Source organism: Trichomycterus rosablanca, chromosome 15, assembly GCF_030014385.1.
Source record: "Trichomycterus rosablanca isolate fTriRos1 chromosome 15, fTriRos1.hap1, whole genome shotgun sequence".
Lineage (NCBI taxonomy): Eukaryota > Metazoa > Chordata > Actinopteri > Siluriformes > Trichomycteridae > Trichomycterus > Trichomycterus rosablanca.
Window position 1 is genome coordinate 16251050 of NC_086002.1, and position 20337 is coordinate 16271386.

At 37.2% G+C, this 20337-nt stretch overlaps 1 protein-coding gene across 11 annotated transcripts in view; it reads left to right on the forward strand.

The window, feature by feature from the left end:
* Positions 1 to 375: 375 nt before the first annotated feature.
* The window catches only part of LOC134329629 (nuclear factor 1 X-type-like), a 141073-nt gene continuing 121111 nt past the window's right edge, over positions 376 to 20337 (forward strand). For 10 of the 11 annotated variants that reach the window (XM_063010925.1, XM_063010928.1, XM_063010929.1 and 7 more), the window contains exons 1-2: positions 376 to 939; positions 9172 to 9255. In XM_063010925.1, the coding sequence (XP_062866995.1) occupies positions 901 to 939; positions 9172 to 9255 (123 nt within the window). In that variant the 5' untranslated portion in view covers positions 376 to 900. Of the gene's footprint in view, positions 940 to 9171; positions 9256 to 16358; positions 16430 to 20337 lie in introns of those variants that run through there. The other variant, XM_063010922.1, reaches the window with a different exon arrangement.

Consider the following 20337-nt stretch of genomic DNA (forward strand, 5'->3'; position numbering starts at 1 on the left):
GGAGAGTGAAAAATATTACAAAAACATTGTAGTGTTATATATGTGTATATATTTCCTCCTATTTTAATAATTATGTAGTTTAGTTTTTAAAATACAAAAACACTTTTGTGGCGGAACTGTGTAATGATAATTATCATTTACAAACACCCCCCATACCCCCCCCCCCTCCCCAGCCCTGGTTTATGCACGCATGTTCGGTAATCTGCGCAGCTCCGCGATTTTACTCTAAAGCCGCAGCAGCACCGACCGCCTGCCAGTCAAGCGCACTGTCAGTTACTGACACGGTGTTTCTTTAAACCAAAAGTGATTTCAGATCGACTCGTGGACTGAAAGTCTTGCTGACTGGTCTCTGGTCTGCCCGGTCGGTGTGCACGTGTGTGCGCGCGTGCGTATTGCAATTAGCCTGTACAGCACGCTGAGCACTCAGTGTTTCACGCTTTCGGACAGAGTAAATGTGAATCGGGGGTCCCGTTAACGAACAAAAAACAAAAGACTTGAGGAATACAGGGCGAGGCGCATGTACCGAAAAAACCTCATTAGTTGTTATTGTTTAATTAAATAGCCGACTTACTGTGATCCGTTTACAGAATTCCCTTTGATTTTTAAACACCGGCTGTAGTCGCGCACAGTGGCCGGAGCGGCCAGTGTTAGTCGGGAATGACCGAGCGAAGCGAACACAGTAAACCGGGACCGTTAAATAATCAGTCCGTATTTCCAGCAGCCGCCTGAGAAAAGTCGTGGAAGTCGGATAAACTCTGGGCTCCGGGCCGACTTGTTGAGTTCCTTTCTGTCGTTCTGTCGCTTCCGGTGTCACCGGAGAAACCGAGAGCTGTGCACCCGCTCACCCTCTACTCCGGGTGCTTTGTTTTTGGAAAGCGATGCCTTTTTGGAAGAAAATGGATGTTTGAAACTGTTGGCAATTTATCCTTCACAACAATGGTACGTGCTACATACGTTTAATTATCTTCCCAGTTTGCCTGTTTAAAAAATTCACAATTTCATATGAAAATTTCAAACTTGCTGTGGAACTCTGTGAGCCCAAAAAACCTCTCAGACTGTGCTGAATATTTATGAAACTTTATTTGTTATTTTAGTAGAAAGATGTGTTCATAATGTTAAGGTTTTTCCCGTTTTTTAGGTGTGTTTACTAATTGGCCCAAACGGGCTTTAGGCTCAACCCTGTCAAATAAACTTTCAGCGAGGACCTAATGAGTGCCCAACAGTCAGGCTTCCAAAGAAGAAGTAAATTACTTTTATTAAATTATTTTTCCAAATAAGTTAAATTCAGCAACTAAACAGTAAATGTGTATTAAAATGGGCAAAAGTTTGATTCCAGTAGAGAATGCCCTCAACCTGCCGGAGGGGGTTCCAACATTGTCATTAGGCTGTAGCTGTATGTGGAATTGTATATGTACATGTAAGCTACAGTATGTATGCTTATTAAAATACTAAACTTACGAATTTTATTTAAAAAAAACCCCAGACATGACCCTTTAAGCTTTTCCACCTTAAATAAGAACATCATTTAAAAGCATCATTACCAGTAATGGTTTTCCTTTTAACTCTTCAGTTCTGAGCAAATTCTTAACCTTTATTGTAGGGCATATAGATTTATTTATAAATTATAACTTAATTTAAGTTAATGTATTAGAAGAAGTCTTTGTCTTGCTTGTATGTAAAAGAAGCTTAAGTCAAAATAAGTATTCTGCTTTTATAAAATCAGTCTAGAGTTTTGTAGGCTTCTCATGCAAACATTAAGCAATTTTGAAAGCCATTTAATGTCAAATGTCAATTTTTAACACTGAATATGCCCAAATAAATCCTCACATATTCAAGAGGGCAATTCGTCTTGGATGTTAAAGCCTGATTATTAGTTGTGTGTTATAAGTTATCCAATTGAGAAATACTTTATATTAATAGTAACAATTTGGCTGGACATGTAGTGCTGTATTATTAACATTACTACTGACATTTTTGTTACTCTGAGGACTGTGCAGTTTGGCCTTCGTATTTAGGCTTCACCTATTTAGTAGGAGTCACAGGGAATCTCTTCCGATCTGATCTGAAAGTGCAGTGTATATGTACATGCTGTGTAATGACAGATTGCCATTAGCTACTTTTATTGCAACTGATGGAAGCTACTTTACAGCACATCACATCATCCCTGCCGTATACCAGTGAACAATATTTTACAATCACCACAGTATAAATAATCCTTTAAATTGGTTAAAGATGATGTTTAATGAGTGTCATTATTTGTAAGAACATGTTATAACTGTATGTTGGTTAAATTATTATTGTTTTTGTTAGCTATCATTTTGAAATAATGCCTAAAAGCCCAAATTACATCTGTCACTTATCTACCACTTACTGGCTTTATTTTCCTGTGATATTTGTTAGAATCTTTTTGGCATAACTTTTTTGACCACAGAAGTGTTTCAACTGGTATTGGCATCTGGTTTTAATCAAATGTTTAATCAAACTTTCTCCTTCACAAATCTCTGAGGACAGGCTGACACACCCTCACTGGCAATATTTCAGGTTTTCAGTGTCTACACGAACTAGCCTTGGGCCTTTTTTCATTATGACAAACCTTTTATACAACAAGCATCTTGTGCTTGGTAAGTATAATGGAGTGTACTGACTGCAATGGAGTTTTAATTCTTATCTTAAACACCTTGCTATTGCTCTGCAATACTATTAGACATTTAGCATTACAGCTAATCAAACCCTGAAATGTTTAGTTTTTAGACATGTGCAAATACTTTTTGCTCTTTTCATAGACTGACAGTTGACACACGGCTTGACTTCAAGAAGCGTCTGTGGTTTAAACTGAACTGTCAGGCGACTCTTGAGCTGATAGGTTGTGTAGTGCCATGGTTGTCGTGGTGACTGTGTCCTGCAGAGATGGGGCTAGTGGCGTGAACTCTTTTTTGGCTTTCATGTGTTGGCTGGGTTTGTAGGGCCAATAACTTGTGCTACTCACTCACATTGTGCATATGAAGACCTGTATCGATGTGCAATAAGTGTTTAGCCACCTGATGCAAATAACTAAATGTACACAGTGAAAATTTGACATATAATCAATACATCCAAACGTCTGCTGAGAAAAGTCTTACATGCCCATTTAGCCAACCTGAGTGTGCACCAACCCAATAAAGAAATGAACATTTTAAATTGAAATGCCAAGGTGCGAAGTGCAGAGTTTTGGCATGGCTACTAAAAAGCCTTTGGAGCCAGCAACTAATGTCAAACCCCTCAAAATGCCCAACAATAATTAACTACACCTCAACCATTCCAGCTTCTATGAACCATTAGCACTCTTCCTCTCTTTCTTTGTTTTTGTTCCCTCTAAGATGTAGGTGTAAAAAATCACATTTTTCCAACAGTTCTCCCGGAGGTGGTCCTGGTTGCTGTAATGAGAAAGGCCACTTCATCTTTTCATATAGCATTTGTTCTCATTTTTGCGCCTCTCTCACTTTTTTGTTCTCTCTCTGTCTCTCTGGTCCTCCCGCTCTTTGAAGTGCTAGCCATTGCTTGCTGGCTGTAGCATTAGTATGTTGGCAGCTAGCAAATAAAAATGATGAAGGTAGACAATAGAACTAATGGTAATGGCCATGTTGTTAGGAAAGGAAATGAGAAAAACAACTAAAAGTAGCAGAACAGTAGTTATACTGATTGTTCTCAGGCCATATAATTGGCATTGACACAACTTGTCAATGTGAGACAGATGTGCCTAGGCTTTAGTGTACAAATAATTCTATTCTGTGTAAAAGAGAATGTATAAAACAAACCATTTTTTAATTTCTCATTTTAATTTTGGTAATTTCCCTCATTCTATATACACTCACATTAGTAAATACACATTTCTGTTACATATATTAATTGTTTATTTTAAGCCACACATGCCATACAGATAAACTTTGGCAACAGCCAGTAAGTTGCTGATCTATTTTCTTTTTAAATACCTCTTTCTTAAAACTGAGAGGAGAATAATTCTCAGACCAAAAATATAAAGCCAGCAGCATAGTTTGATCATAAAGTGTTCACAGATAGAAGATTAGAGGACTGTTCACACACATTGTGCATGAAAAAAGATGATAGCTCTGGTGTCTAACTGTAAACCTACAACCAGTGCTAATAGTGTGTTTTCCTTAATAAAGACACCATTAAGTTTGAACAACTTTAAAAATCCCAACAACACTGGTGCACCTGATATATTATAACAACATGCACTAACGTGTCATTACCATGTTAGTGTCATTGCAGTGCTGAGAGTGGTTTGTTGTTGGGGGTACCTTTTGCTCAGTTAATGGTGTGAACTGGTGTAAAATGTACAGAGTAACAGTTGGACTAAAATCAGTTAATTGTTTAGCCACAAAGTTCATCTGTATGGTTAGTGCAGCTTACAAAATAATGAATGTCTGTACATACGAGATGAGTATACCTAAATAAATTTATAAAGTGGCCAGTAAGTGTATAACATCATCTTGTTTTATCAAAAGCCAGGTATGAGGTCTACCTCCTTTCAGTAACTGAGTTTAGATGTATTAGCCAGGAATCTGTTTCATAATAATATGAAACTGTAAAATAGCAAGTCAATCACATTACTCTATTTCTAGTCTTAGGAGCAGATCATGTTTGCACAGCATGGTTCACACCTGAGCACATTTAATGAAACACCATCAGATTTTTATCATAAATCATTTTTGAGTTTTTTTGTTCAGAATTCAACATTGTGTTGATATTATTGTTTGTGGTAAGCATGCATACCAATCCCATAAAGATTGAGCATTTAGCATCTCTTTAAAGGCTCTCACTGCGGGCACATTCCAGTTAACACAACCCTCACCATATGCTCAACCACACATATTAATTTTTTCTCACTCCTTCTTTCCATCCCATAAAAAGCTTTATTGCAATCCCCTCTCATTTAATTCTATTATTCCCGACCAATTAAACCTTTTAAACAAAGGCCTCCATTTACTGGTGGGAACAAGAAAACCTGTGACAATTAGCACATTTACATACATTTCTATTGACTCCAATTAGGTCACCGGCTTCCATAGCCTGCTTTGAATCACTCTCTTTTTCTTTCTGCCGAGCCTCTAAAATGTTAATTAGGGAGGGGAACTCCAGATTCTGGCTATGGGCTGGCCATATGGACCCTGCATATGCTCCATATATATGCGCACCATATATAATTAAAAGTCTGGTTCTAGCTATGAGCGAAACTGGCATCTGGCATGAAGTTTTTGTGTATGCTCGCTGCTAAAGTCCACCACTGAACTAAATGTAAAACTCTGTAGGAGTGTTTTAGCCCTGTTGGAGCCTACTTAGCAAGCGCTGATACTAGCAGTGTACCAGGGTTTAATTAGGTAAACACTAGGTTATTAAAAAGACTTTTTTCATTAAGTATATCAGTAAATTAATGATATTTATATAAATTATGTTGTCTTTTTATGTTTATCCCAACCTGGAACCCCCCTACACAGTGATATGGCAATATTAATATTGCAAACCATAACTGATATTGTGGTAGAATTATTCTTTGAGATTTTATTAACAAAGCTTTAACAAAAAATGGTGCCATTTAAAACTAGTGTGCATTTGTTTTAATAACTTCAATGTAAAATAAAAATGTTTGCTCAATATTTGAAGGCTTCCAGATATACCATGTCATGTGGCAAGGTCAGTAGCCATTTTAAAAATATAGGAAAATCTCTTAAGTCATGGTTAGCCTTGATTAGCTTACCATTTATGTGCAGAGAATTACAAGAATCTTACAGTGATCAAAGCCAAGTATGGAACCAGAGCCCTTGGGTCCCGGGACCTGCTTTGTTGACCTTTTTGCACCTTTCTTAGATTTACCTAAAAGCTATGTAAAAAAAACAGTATGCTTGTAAAAATGTGTCTTTTTAAGTATATAACTTTTTTATTATGACTTTTGGAGGAAAATTACATTTCGAAATGATACATTTTAGTAAAAATTGATTGAATATGTAATATATGATAAATAAATAATTAAATAAATAAATGAAATATAATATACAAGTTAATATATGGTATATTTGGTTGGTTCTGTAGGGAACGTCGGCAGTTAAAAATCTGCTAAAGGTTAGTCATTGGAATCACTGTGCATCTCAAATACTACTATACTTATGTACTTTTTTCTTTCTTTCCTGAAACTCAGCCAGTTGTTTTGATAGTTAAGTTTGACATACACCAACAGTATGGCTATAGTATCCACTATTTATAAATGTGGTAGGCAGAAAATCAATTTGAAAAAGCACAGCACATAAAACCTCGAGGTAAGTGGCTACAACTAAAGAACACTTTGGGTTTCACTCCAGTCATGCACAAACATGCTGTTTTACACTTTGGCAGCAGCAAATCGAGCTCCATCAGACCATAACCTTCCTGTTAACTCAAACTTATCCAGCCATGCTCCAGAAACCCAGAACTGCTTCTCACTAGATGTTTTATAACCCACGCATCTGGCACACCAGTTTTTTTTTTACACTTGGATGTTTAATGGGAATATTAACTGAAGCTCTTGACACACTATCCCACCAGTGCTGAGATCTCAAGCTCTCGAGGCTGAATCTCAGCTTTGATATCACCTGGTTGGGTGCCTACACAGACAAACGATTGGCTGAGTGTCTGTATGGGAGTGACAACAGCTACAACTGCTGCTGACGATTGTGGCAACTGCACAGGGGGTGACTGATCACATGTAAAACCCCGCCCCTGGCAGGTGAAAAGAAGCAATCAGCTGCCCCATGTCAGAAGGGGCTTGTGACAACTTTAGCCTCGCTCAGAGGTAATGGTGGCAACAATGACGAGAGAGAGATAAGTTCTGATTGGTGACAACAAACTTACTGCAGATTTTTTTTTTAATTAGACTGAAACAGCATTTGGCCCAACTGGGTCCAATCATAGTCAATATATGTCTTTGCCAGTTTGTACAATCATTACAATTAGGATAGAAAACAGAAGCACTGATCATAAATCAGCAGGCCTTTGATAAATGAAACCACTGGCCTCCATTTTTGAATAGTCTAGGGTTGAATTCTGGCAGAAATCTGGCTTTTATTATTTTGGTTTGGATCACAGTTAGCATCCCAGCCATAACAACCTTCCTGCCAGGCACTTAAATATGGACACCTGGAAACTGAACTAAAAAAGACAAATTTTAATCCTGTCCTGCTTTTCTGTTTGCCACACAGCAAGAAAACTGAAATCAATATAGTCAAGTACTAAAAGGCCATTAAAACCTGCATTCGTATAGAGGGTGGTAGCATGATGCAGCTAAGCCCAAATAAAAACTCATGAGAGAAACTGAGGCGCTAACCTCTCATTGGGAGGGATATGAATAGCTTTTGTTTGTCTCATGCGCCAATGGCTGGAACTTATTACAAGGTTGTGTGTGCATGTTTTAATATGTAGGCCTATTTATGTATAAAACCATGTTTGCGGTTAGTGGTTTCTGTGCACTTGTACTCTTGTGTGAGCATATGGGCAAAATTATTTTTAAATGTGTTTGTATATATCTGTTATTTTCAACAACATACATGCACTGATTTAAATCCCAACCTTTTTCTCCATCATCTGTTTTACTGTCCCATTAGGGGCACCAATGTGTGTGCCAGGTACCTGGTGGATGGCTAGTAGATGTTTTTTGGCTTAGCTGGACCAGTACCAGGTGCGGTTTCTGTGTCCGTGAAAGCTGTGAAATGGAATAGGATTTTGCAGGATTTTCTGGCGTTGCAGTTCGTCTTTTTATTCCAAAGGCAAAGATTTGGCCTCATAAAACCCAACCTTCCTTTCCTAGCTAATGCACCTCAAAGCATACAAATTAACCAGCGTACATAGCAAGGTGTCTTTTTTTAAACAACGCACCCTGTCTTAAACTACTTAAAACATGAATTTTTGTTAATTATTAGGTAATTAGCTGCTTGTTGTAAAATTTGAATTTTGCAGTTGCTCATTTTTTTCAACAAGATTGATAAGGATTTACATGAAGTGCAATCGTTGTTTTCTATTAAAGCAAATACTGTACCTGCAGCATGCTCTTTGATAAATGAATGGTAAAGCAGAGATGTATTTTAACAATTTTCTATTTAACTTGAGTGAAGTTTATTGACCTGGACATTTTTGTTGTTTGACATTTGCTTCTTTAATTTTGCACTGACACTACAAGGCTGCACTCTCTTGTACTTAAGATCTGTTTTTAACCTCAACATTCTGTACTTAACCTGTATTTTACTTTAAATGAACAGAGGCTCTGACTTTTATCCTTGCTTCCTAGTTTTGCTTGTCCCCCCGTGTTCTTGTGGGTTTACTTTTCTCCCATTCTTTAAAAACCTGCAGAGGGTGAACTGGCTTCTTTAAATTGCCAGTAGGTGTAAGGAAGTAAGTAAGAGAGCTTAAATGTGTGTTGCCCTGTTTGTTCCTGCTTTGCTTTTGGTTAGCGCTGGTCCCACCACTTCCCTGATGTACTGACCAGCAAAAATGGCTGAACAAGTAATATCCAGTGCACTTTCAGCACACTTGTAAAAATGAAAGTATTTATTATTTATTAATAAAATGTTTTGTATTTCAGAGAGTGAAATTGTGATCCATTGTGCATGCACTACTTTAAAATACCTTAATTTGTATGTTTGGATAAAAGCATCTGCTAAATGCTATAAATGCGAATATTCTGTTTTAATATAGTTTACAGATAATAACAAAAGTTCTACTGTATTATTAATATGTTCCAAATATAGAATACTTCTCACAATCAGTGGTTTAAAATGAGAACACATCCCTAATAATTTTTAAAGCAAGAATATGATGTTTAGGTATGTGTTTAATATTTTGGATGAGATAGACTTCAATTACTTGTTAACCAGAAGGCTTGTCGCTCCAGTAAAAAAGAAGCAAACATGCCAGATGTGTCTTGGTTGATTAGCTACATTCAACTTAAGTCAAAACTGGAGTAAATTTGATTTTTTGCTAAAGCATTACTTTAAGTAGTGTTAAGTGCAAAATAATTGGAAAATAGATTTCAGGGCATTTATTATTTTGAAAAGACTGCTTGTGTGTGGTCAGTTGTGAGTGCCTGACAGCATTAGATAAGAGTGGCTGTGAATCGTGAAATGAAGTGCCTCTCTTGTTGATTTGCAGGCCACAGAATCGTATCTGGCACATGAAGAGGCAACCAGAGGAGCTGCATTGCCCGAATGCTTCCTGGTTCCCGATACTTACAGGGTATGCAACATTTCTCTTTCTCAGACATGTCTTTGTTTTTAACTCTTTTTATTTGTCTAGTTTTAATTCTCTAGTTGTCCATTTAAACACTCACCATCTATTACTGTTTAATTAATACATGAATTACTACTAATTATATCTGACCTGTAAAGCCTGACAGTGAGTGCTCATTGTTGAGCTGGTACACACTCATAACAACAACAACAATAATAATAATAATAATCTAGTAATTAACCATTTGTTTGTCACATATACAGTGTATCACAAAAGTGAGTACACCCCTCACATTTCTGCAAATATTTCATTATATCTTTTCATGGGACAACACTATAGACATGAAACTTGGATATAACTTAGAGTAGTCAGTGTACAGCTTGTATAGCAGTGTAGATTTACTGTCTTCTGAAAATAACTCAACACACAGCCATTAATGTCTAAATAGCTGGCAACATAAGTGAGTACACCCCACAGTGAACATGTCCAAATTGTGCCCAAATGTGTCGTTGTCCCTCCCTGGTGTCATGTGTCAAGGTCCCAGGTGTAAATGGGGAGCAGGGCTGTTAAATTTGGTGTTTTGGGTACAATTCTCTCATACTGGCCACTGGATATTCAACATGGCACCTCATGGCAAAGAACTCTCTGAGGATGTGAGAAATAGAATTGTTGCTCTCCACAAAGATGGCCTGGGCTATAAGAAGATTGCTAACACCCTGAAACTGAGCTACAGCATGGTGGCCAAGGTCATACAGCGGTTTTCCAGGACAGGTTCCACTCGGAACAGGCTTCGCCAGGGTCGACCAAAGAAGTTGAGTCCACGTGTTCTGCGTCATATCCAGAGGTTGGCTTTAAAAAATAGACACATGAGTGCTGCCAGCATTGCTGCAGAGGTTGAAGACGTGGGAGGTCAGCCTGTCAGTGCTCAGACCATACGCCACACACTGCATCAACTCGGTCTGCATGGTCGTCATCCCAGAAGGAAGCTGACGCACAAGAAAGCCCGCAAACAGTTTGCTGAAGACAAGCAGTCCAAGAACATGGATTACTGGAATGCCCTGTGGTCTGACGAGACCAAGATAAACTTGTTTGGCTCAGATGGTGTCCAGCATGTGTGGCGGCGCCCTGGTGAGAAGTACCAAGACAACTGTATCTTGCCTACAGTCAAGCATGGTGGTGGTAGCATCATGGTCTTGGGCTGCATGAGTGTTGCTGGCACTGGGGAGCTGCAGTTCATTGAGGGAAACATGAATTCCAACATGTACTGTGACATTCTGAAACAGAGCATGATCCCCTCCCTTCGAAAACTGGGCGTCATGGCAGTTTTCCAACAGGATAACGACCCCATACACAACCTCCAAGATGACAACTGCCTTGCTGAGGAAGCTGAAGGTAAAGGTGATGGACTAAACCCAATTGAGCACCTGTGGCGCATCCTCAAGTGGAAGGTGGAGGAGTTCAAGGTGTCTAACATCCAACAGCTCCGTGATGTCATCATGGAGGAGTGGAAGAGGATTCCAGTAGCAACCTGTGCAGCTCTGGTGAATTCCATGCCCAGGAGGGTTAAGGCAGTGCTGGATAATAATGGTGGTCACACAAAATATTGACACTTTGGGCACAATTTGGACATGTTCACTGTGGGGTGTACTCACTTATGTTGCCAGCTATTTAGACATTAATGGCTGTGTGTTGAGTTATTTTCAGAAGACAGTAAATCTACACTGCTATACAAGCTGTACACTGACTACTCTAAGTTATATCCAAGTTTCATGTCTATAGTGTTGTCCCATGAAAAGATATAATAAAATATTTGCAGAAATGTGAGGGGTGTACTCACTTTTGTGATACACTGTACATGTGCATAGTACAATGAAATGCTTTTTTCTGCAAATCTCAGCGTATTTGTAATTTGGGGCCAGAGCACTAATTAAACCAAGCCATTGTACAATGCCCCTAAAGCCCTGCTCAAGGGCCCAACAGTGGCTGCATGGCAGAGCCAGGATTCTAACCCACAAACTTCCAAAGCTCTAGCCATTATGCTACCACTATTTACTTAAAGTTAAATGTATCTGGCTGAATTATTAAAACACTGTTTAGTAAAGTTAGTTACATTGATTTCACTTGTAACTAAAACTAAGTCCGACTTTTGTTTTATTATGCTACAATAACAGTCTCCTATTGTAATCATCCATATATTGTGTGTCAAAAGCTATACTAACACTTCTACAGTACATGTTTTGACGGTCATGTTGTTTTTAAGTTATTCCTATATATTTTATATTTTTTTCTGTAACCAAAGGATTATAACATGTACTTTTATATACATAAAACTTTTTTTTTTTTTTTTTTTTTTTTTTTTTTTTTTTTTACAATTGCTTGTGGGTTTTCAAAAAATATGATTAAATTAAAAAGTTAGCAATGTATGTTATTAAACATTTTAAGTTGATGGAAAGTTGCCGTATGCTCCCCTAATTCGCTATCACTAGGCCTGCTCCTGCATTTTCTTTGTCCATGTAATTAGCAAAAAACCTTGCCGAGAGACCAAGATCAAGAAGGGTGTAGTTAAACTTGTTTTATTTATATGGACACAAAACTCCGTAAAAAACCATTTATAACCTCATCATAATCACTAATCTGTGACATTAACATTGTTCCTTAATATCTTAAATTGCTATGGTTTTGTTTAGTAAATAAAATTTAAAGCAAGGTTACAGAAACATCAGCGTCAAAAAAATAATTGTATTAAAATTTTATATGTTAGGTTTTATATTGTTAGGTTCCTAAATGAAGTTTACAAGATGTGAAAACATTTAACTTTATTTAAACTTCATCATTTTTATTCTTTTTGACATTTGGTTTATTTATCTTCTATCAATTACTTAAAACAGCAAGCATCTTGGCATAATAACATTATTATGATAAATTAATACACCAAAAATAAACTTTTTTAAAAGCTGAATTTGGATAAGGGTTGAAAGGCCATGTGAACCCCCCACCCCCACCCCCATGTGCCTGACTGTAACTGAAATGGGGTATTCAAGGGTCTTTATTTGTACAGATAACTGTTAGGTGGTTCACCAGAGACAGCCACAGTCACTACGGTCACCAACAGCCTTCTATTTACCATTTTAAACAAGTTTTTTTCCAGCATGCTAAAGTCCAAGAAAATTAGTATTAGTATAAAAAGTATTGTTGTCTTATTATTTAAATGCTGACCAAAAAAATAACAATCCTAGAGGAATTATAATCTATTGGACTTTGATTTGGATCACATGAATGAAAAAGTGTTTGACTAATTCTTGGTCTCGCCGGGAATTAATTTTGAAAAACAGTCAATTCATTCACAGTTGGAAAATGAAATACTTATACAAGAATATCTGATTTATTCTGTAATCTATAATAAACCTGGTTAATCAAAAATACACTGTGCAGTGTGTTTGGAATTGTGAGGAAATGCTCTTATTTGGCAATTGTATCTGCATAAAACATCATTAGCATGGTTTAAGTACCAGCCATATGGGAGAGATTAATGTTAAATATCTGTGTGTGTGTGTGTGTGTGCATGTGCGTGTGCGTGTGTGTGTGTATGAGAGTGAGACAAAGCTAGATAGCGAGAGAAGGTGCATTTTATAAAAGAAAACCGCATGCTCTAACTATATAGCATTTTCTGTGTGTTTTAATAGGAACATTATCCAGTGAAACAGTTAACCCTGTCTTTTCGTTCTGGACCCCTGCTTAACTAGAAGCCGTATGCAAGTGTGTGAATAAGAGAGAGTGGTTAAGAGAAAGAGAGAGAGAGAAATATGGTTGTGTGAAAAAAAATTGTTTGTAAAAGTTTTGTAATATATATAAATTTCACTTTTACTGTGTTTGCGTGTTTGTGTGTGTGTGTGTGTAGTTTTTGAGTTTGTGTTAATTGACATGATAATAAAAACATGGGTATTCAAACACCTTTACTCTTTACTGCTCCCTATTTCTCCCCTCTTTCTCTTCATATATTTACATATCGGGTTCAGTATTGCATTACTATAAATGTTGTGCCTTTTTCCTCTTACTGTACATCGTTTACTCTCTATACCTCTTATTCCCTCTTTCCCTTTCTCTCTCTGAGTTCTGTGTTTCCATACTCACTGTAGTAACTCCTTTTGGTAGCGGTGACCTCATACCAACCTCACACAGAATATGTGTTTTTAGAAAACTTTATGTCGGGGCAGCATTTTTAGCATGTGGTAAGTTTAGAGGCTTCATAGTTTAGACTTTTAGTGAAGCAATTTCTGTTCTAAAAAGTTTTAGTGGCAGTGTTAGCGCTTAACCTTATTCAGATTCAACAAATACAGCAAAATCTAACTCATGTGGGTCTCACAATTTTTTTGGATAAAGTTTGGGATGTTTGTTTCAAAAGCTGAACAATTAACTACTATAAAATTGATTGTTTAGACCAGTGACTCTTAGTGTTGGGGTTTGCCTGAAATGATAGGGTCACAGTTTTTTACAATCTGTTAATATGGAGCTCTAGGAAGATACAAGCTTTTCTCACAAGCATGACGATATCAAATACATGAATTGCACCCAGGCTAATTGTACATGGCCGCTTGCATTTTTACTCTCTGATGATGGGCATGTCAGTGAAGTTTGTTGGGTTATTAACAATACTCTAGTCTACTACCGCAGAGATCTAGATAGATAGATAGATAGATAGACAGACAGACAGACAGACAGACAGACAGACAGATAGATAGGGTTCGAATCTCTGCGTCACAGGCCTAAAAATAAAAGGGGTGGCTTCAGAAAGGGCATCCAGGGTAAAAATTGTGCCAAATCAGTTTTTAAAAAAAATACAGCATTATCAAACTTCTCGCAGCTTGTGGTGGGCTAATACCTAACATGGGGATGCCAGGTGCATGATATACGATTGGGCTATACTAAATTTAATTCCTTGCATGTTTTTTATTTATTTCTTTATTTTTTACTGACTGCTTCATCTTCATCAATGTCATGGTGATTCTAGCATGGCAGAAATAAACCCCAGAAAAAACCCCAATTTGTTGCAGGGCACCACACACTTCACTCACTCATTTTTTCACTCAATGTTTACTAAAAGAGCAAATGTAGCGGCATGGAATTGCTTGATGTGTCGCTCCATTTTTTTGGACAATTTTTGAAAAATAACTTTAGGCCAAAGTAACACTGTGTAATACCCCCTTTAAACCCATTTAAAAGGCACGATGACATTAATACATTACAGAACATATTTAGGACAGTAGATTCAAATTAGATTAATATCTATAGTTACACCATATACAGTATGTATCCTTTGCAGTCATCATTTTACAGATGGTTGTAATGGTAAACTATTTGCAAAAGTAAAAGAAAGTGATAGTGAAAAGTAAAAGTGAGTAAACTGTGCATACCATTTACACTGTGCTTACCATTTGTCCTGTGGAATAATTAAACAATAAATATGGTAAGTTGTGCTCATATAGAGCAGCCTAACTATGAAAACTGTACTACCTGCAAATTATTAGCATTTTAATTCTACAAAGCTCTTTGAGTATTAGTTGTCTAGCCAGATTTTTGTCTAGGCTACGATGTAATTAGGACACCTAAAAAGTCACATGAATGTGGACTAAATCTCTGTGTCTCTATCCTGTTTTCCGGTTACTTTGAAATAATTACAGTTAAAGTTATGGGCTAATTAGACACTACCACACCTGAAACGTTTTCTTATAGCACAAAAAAAGGCCAGAGAAGACCTAAGAAAACAAGAAATTTTCATCTCAATGAAATATGTCTTGGTAGTATACAGTGAATTCATGGACAATGCATTAAACAAATAAAGATCACAATAAATGTTCATTCAATCCACACAAGGGCGCAATCTAAGTGGGTTAAGTGCATAAGTGTTAGGGATGTGACTTTAGAGGGGTAAAAAACTGAGCTGAGTTTGGTTTCAAAACTGTTAGCACCTCCAAAAAACAGTAGCTTTTTTAATAATCAATGAAATCTCAGAGTTCAAACTTCTGGGTACCTGTGACTATCCCCACTGAAATGCTTACTGACCCCTAAACCAGCAGTTCTAAACAGTGGAATGGGGTTGATGCAAATGGGGACAAAGTGGGGTTTTACCAAATCCTTTATATTGTATACTAGACAAAAACTTTTTTTTTTACATAAAAGTAAAATGCTTTGACAGCACAGTGGCGCAGTGAGTAGAGCTGTTGTCTCACAGCAAGAAAGTTCTGGGCATTTCTGTGTGGAGTTTGCATGTTCTCCCTGTGTCACCAAGGTTTTTCTCTGGGTGCTTTGGTTTCTTCCCACAGTAATGTATGCACAAGCTCTTGGGTGGTGCAGCTGTCTATTAGATCTGGGTTTGAATCTCAGCCCTGCTATTGGCCAGCTGTGCATCTAGCCAGGCATGATTGGTAATGACTGGCCAAAGCAGACAGGTAAATTGGAGATATTAGAAATTGCCCTTAGATGTGTGTGTGTGTGGGCTTGAATTTGTTTGTTTGTCTGCGATGGACTGGCACCCTGTCCAGGGTGTTTCTGTGTACCTTGTGCCCACTGAGATCTGGAGCAGGCTACAGCACCCTGCGTGACCCTGATTAGGATAAGTGGTTTAGAAAATGTTTTTGACCCATCATATATTGAGAAAATCCACAATAAACATCAAACGTAAAATGAACTCAGATTTGTGTACTTGTATGGGACATGTGTGTCACGGTAAACTGCAATCTAACAGTTATGGTTTATTGTAAACCCTAATATTAGACGCCCAGTTTACTTATTTCCTTCTACCAATAATCCCCATCAACCAAAATTTTACTTATTTCCTTCTACCAATAATCCCCCCCTTCCCAGAAACAAAGAGCCAAAAGAGTATATTTGATGTTTTGGTGCGGAGAGGAAAGGCGGGAAATGGATAGAAGTTTTAGACGCTTTCACTTTCTGGCTTCTAGGCGGGGTTTTATCAGGAGCACATGTAGGGGCAGTAGAAAGGAGGGAGGGGGTAGAAACTGAGGTAGTAGGAGGAAGGGAGGGGGCAGAAACAGGAGGGGGCGGGACGCACTGAGAGTTATTGCTATGCGACTCGACACGGCGAACTTGCATTCAGCTCCGCAAACGCGCTCCAATGTTTAATTCCGAGCTCACCATGTACTCTCCATACTGCCTGACACAGGTAAAGAACCACATCTATTCGCTTCCTCTGCTTGCTTTGCTTTTCATGCTCATGTGCGTTGCTGTTGAACTTGCGCTTGATCTCGGTGTTGCTCGTTAACTGTTGATTTTTTGGGGAGGTGTGGGGGGTGTCTTTACTCTACCGCGCTTTTCCCCTCCCTGCGCGGTTTGCTCCAGTCAGTCAGTCAGTCAGTCCCTGTGCTCCAGTGTGGCATCTTTCCAGCTCCGGATCTGCTTCGTTTCACTGCACATGGCTACGAGGAGAAAATGGCGCTTCCAGATTAAATCGTGCTCTATCATGGGCTAATAAATAGTAGGCTATGTGTAAATAGTAGGCCAGTTTAATGATCTCCGGCTGCTCTGTTTTGATAGAGTGGCAGACATGAGGTTTGATATGTAGCCCATTTTATATAAACAACTCTGCAGAAGATGTCTGAAAAATTACACTGGTTGCTTTCGTTTCGAGCCAGGCATTAAAATACTTTTATATATGAATAAATCCTGTTTTATGTTGATTATTTCTTGTAAATGAAGTTTATTAACTTTGATGTTTGTCCACGGATTGTTAGTGTAAGTGGCTGTCAGGCTCAGCACGCCAGGGGTTTAAGACCGCACTCCAAAATTAATGTATTTTCAGTTTTTTAAATGTTACACTATTCCACATTTTAAGTGCTTTTTATGTACACACATATACAAGTCTTTGTTGCATTGTTCAGTTTTGCAGGGTAATATGAGAATTTTAATTGTAATCAATTGCATTGACACAAATACAGTCTAAAGTATTCTGTATTTTTTACTGGCAGATTTTCAGTCCCAGTTTTGGCTGAAAATTTAATTTATACTTACAGTGCTTTCTCTAGAACCAGATAATACCAAGTACAATTTACTTCAACTTATTTTAACTCATTACCATAACAACTTACGCTGTTTGCACGTTGCTGATAGCATTTGGGCATGTCGAGGAACTGGACAGAGATTGGACTCTCCATCCTATTTTTGTCATTTGCAAATGATTTACAGTCGTTGTGAAATTTAACATTTGTTTCATGCGGTGTATAGTTTGCAGCCAAGTTAAAACCTCTTGCACGCAACGTCTGCTACGACACGTATATATATATTTTTTGAAAAATCTAAATTAAATATATCTTAAAAGTGTAATAACCCAAAGATGATATGAACTTGCCAAGGCCTGGAAAAATATTTTCTAAGTAAGGTCAGTTAACTGGTCAGCACCCAATAATTAATTAATGAACGTAATACGCGTTATTATTATTATTATTATTATTATTATTATTATTATTATCCAATAGACACATGCTAAAATGACCGCATCTAAATTTAATATCGAAAAACATCACAGTCAGCCAGAATACACTTGCCTTTATTATTTTAAGCATAATTATAGGTGTATCTCAAAATTTAAATTAAAGACAGTATGAATTTGCCGAGGCCTTGATTTCTTATTATAAGTAAGGTCACCTTATAGCCTTACAAAAAGCCAAGACTTTAAAGTCGGACTGGCCACATTTTCTTAATAAATCGTAAATGTTAGAAGCCTTCATTCACTTTTTCTCCGAGTACAATCATGTTAAGTGGACAAACATGGTTTCCAGCGAAATTAATTAATAAATGACTATTTACATATTTTCTTTATATTTTTAAAATTTTTATTAATGTATTTACTTATTAATGTATATAATGCGCAGTTACAGACATGAATTTCTGATTCAATAGAAGAACATACGACCATAGGCCGAACTTGGCATCTGAACTAACAATTGGTCAACACTCATGTAAAAATAAGGATAACTTCGTATTGTTGTGTGATTATTATACTATTCTTATTTTTCTGTGCATTAGTTACTATATATTTGTTTGTTTTTAGGTTTTTAGATTTTTAAAATACGTGAAAATACTGTATGTGGCCTTGTGCTGGAGCCTGCGGCCTACAACACAAAAATGTACATCACAGCTGCTGCAAAGTTTAAAATTACTTGTCTGGGTCAACTTGCATATGTATAAATATAAAATGCACTTATAAATACTAATTGCAACTTTTGCAACATGAATTATGCATTTTGAAAGTGAAACTTAAGTATAATGCATATTTACCTCTACCCTTATAATGTCGGTTACAAGCGACACATCCACGTAATTTTTACGTTTTCATCCGACGTTTTTTGTTAAATAATGGACTTGTGTTAATATCTGTAGCGAGCAGACCACAACGTGAAAATCAGTTATCACGCATATATATCTAACTGCACATACTAATTTAGTTGCTGCGTTTTTAAGTGTAATTCAGTCTTGTTCAAGTAAATATATATATATATATATATATATATATATATATATATATATATATATATATATATCAGTTTAATTTTCACTGATTACATTTTTAGGGTGGCGCCTTTTAATATTAACTACAATGCATTCTTGTACAATGCAGCTTGTCGGGTACAAACTCCAGTTTGACTGGGCGCGTGAGTATTTATACTACATTTTTTATTGCGCTTTCTGGAAATGTGATTTGGAATTAATATATATTTACTTGTATGAATAAAGCTCCAATTACACAAAACTTTTACAGTGCTTTTAAATGCAATCGAATTATTTGTTAATTATTGCATTTCTTGGGAGTGTCAAAATTATATCGACTAATCAAAACATGGACGCACTTTTCTTCATACTATTTATTTATTTTTAGTATAGTTTGTTTTTTTAACATGCAGGTTAAATGGCTAATTTAGGCTATTTTAAGTTTAAAGCCCTGATGTCTTTTGATTATTATTATTTTTATGATTATTATTATGTGATTTTACTTTACGGTAGGCTACATCATGACTAAGTGCTGCGTGTGTGCGGGACCCGCAGTGCGTCTATAAGCGCTCGGTGTTCCTCCGACCGAGAAAGAAGTTTTTAGTTTTTGGCTCAAAACTTCTTTTCGTAGCAGGACTTTAAACAGAAATGCTTTTTAGAAACGCTCATGTCCTCGACATGTCTTCAGATATAGGCAATTCTTTTTTTTTAACTGTTTCAGTCGTTTTTCTTAGTTTAGCTGATTTCTCTGTATATTCTTTTATTTTCGTTTTCCTCACTTGACCTCGGTTTCTTGGCAGAGAAAAGGCTTTTTCCCTCCGGGCCTACAGAGCTGACTGCAGGTCACTAAACCCGCACAAGCCCGAGTCTTTTCTTACTGAAAGATCTGGATTTTTTTCATTCTAGGCCATCATAAAAGTTTGTACACTCCTGCTGAAATGCTATGCTTTGGTATTTTTAATAAAATTTATTACACCCTCTTCAGAAATTAATCCTAAACGACATTTTCTGCAAAGGTTTGTTCCCAAGATGACATACTCCCCTCACTTTTTGCATGTGCCTGCAAATATATTTATTTTTCCAAAAATTTAAAAAACATAAAAACTAAACAGTACTTTGAATTACAATTGAACAGAAAACGTTTTCTCTGTCTGGTTTATTCTGTTTTTTGTGTTAGTTTTAAAATTAGCCAGTATGACTCTGTCCTACTTCACTCTATCCTATGTCACCAGTACTACCCTGTCCTGCATCACTAGTAACACCGTGTTCTACTTTACCTGTACCACCCTGTCCTACTTCACCAGTACCACCCTGTCCTACTACACTAGTACCACCCTGTCCCACCTCACCAATACTATCCTGTTCCACTTAACCAGTACCACCCTGTCCTACTTCACTAGTACCACCCTGTTCTACTCTATCAGTAATGCCCTGTCTTACTTCAATAGTAACATCCTGTCCTATTTCACCAGTACTATCCTGTTCCACTTAACCAGTACTACCCTGTCCTGCTTCACTAGTACCACCCTGTTCTACTTTATAAGTAATTCCCTGTCTTACTCCAGTAGTACCAACCTGTCCTACTTA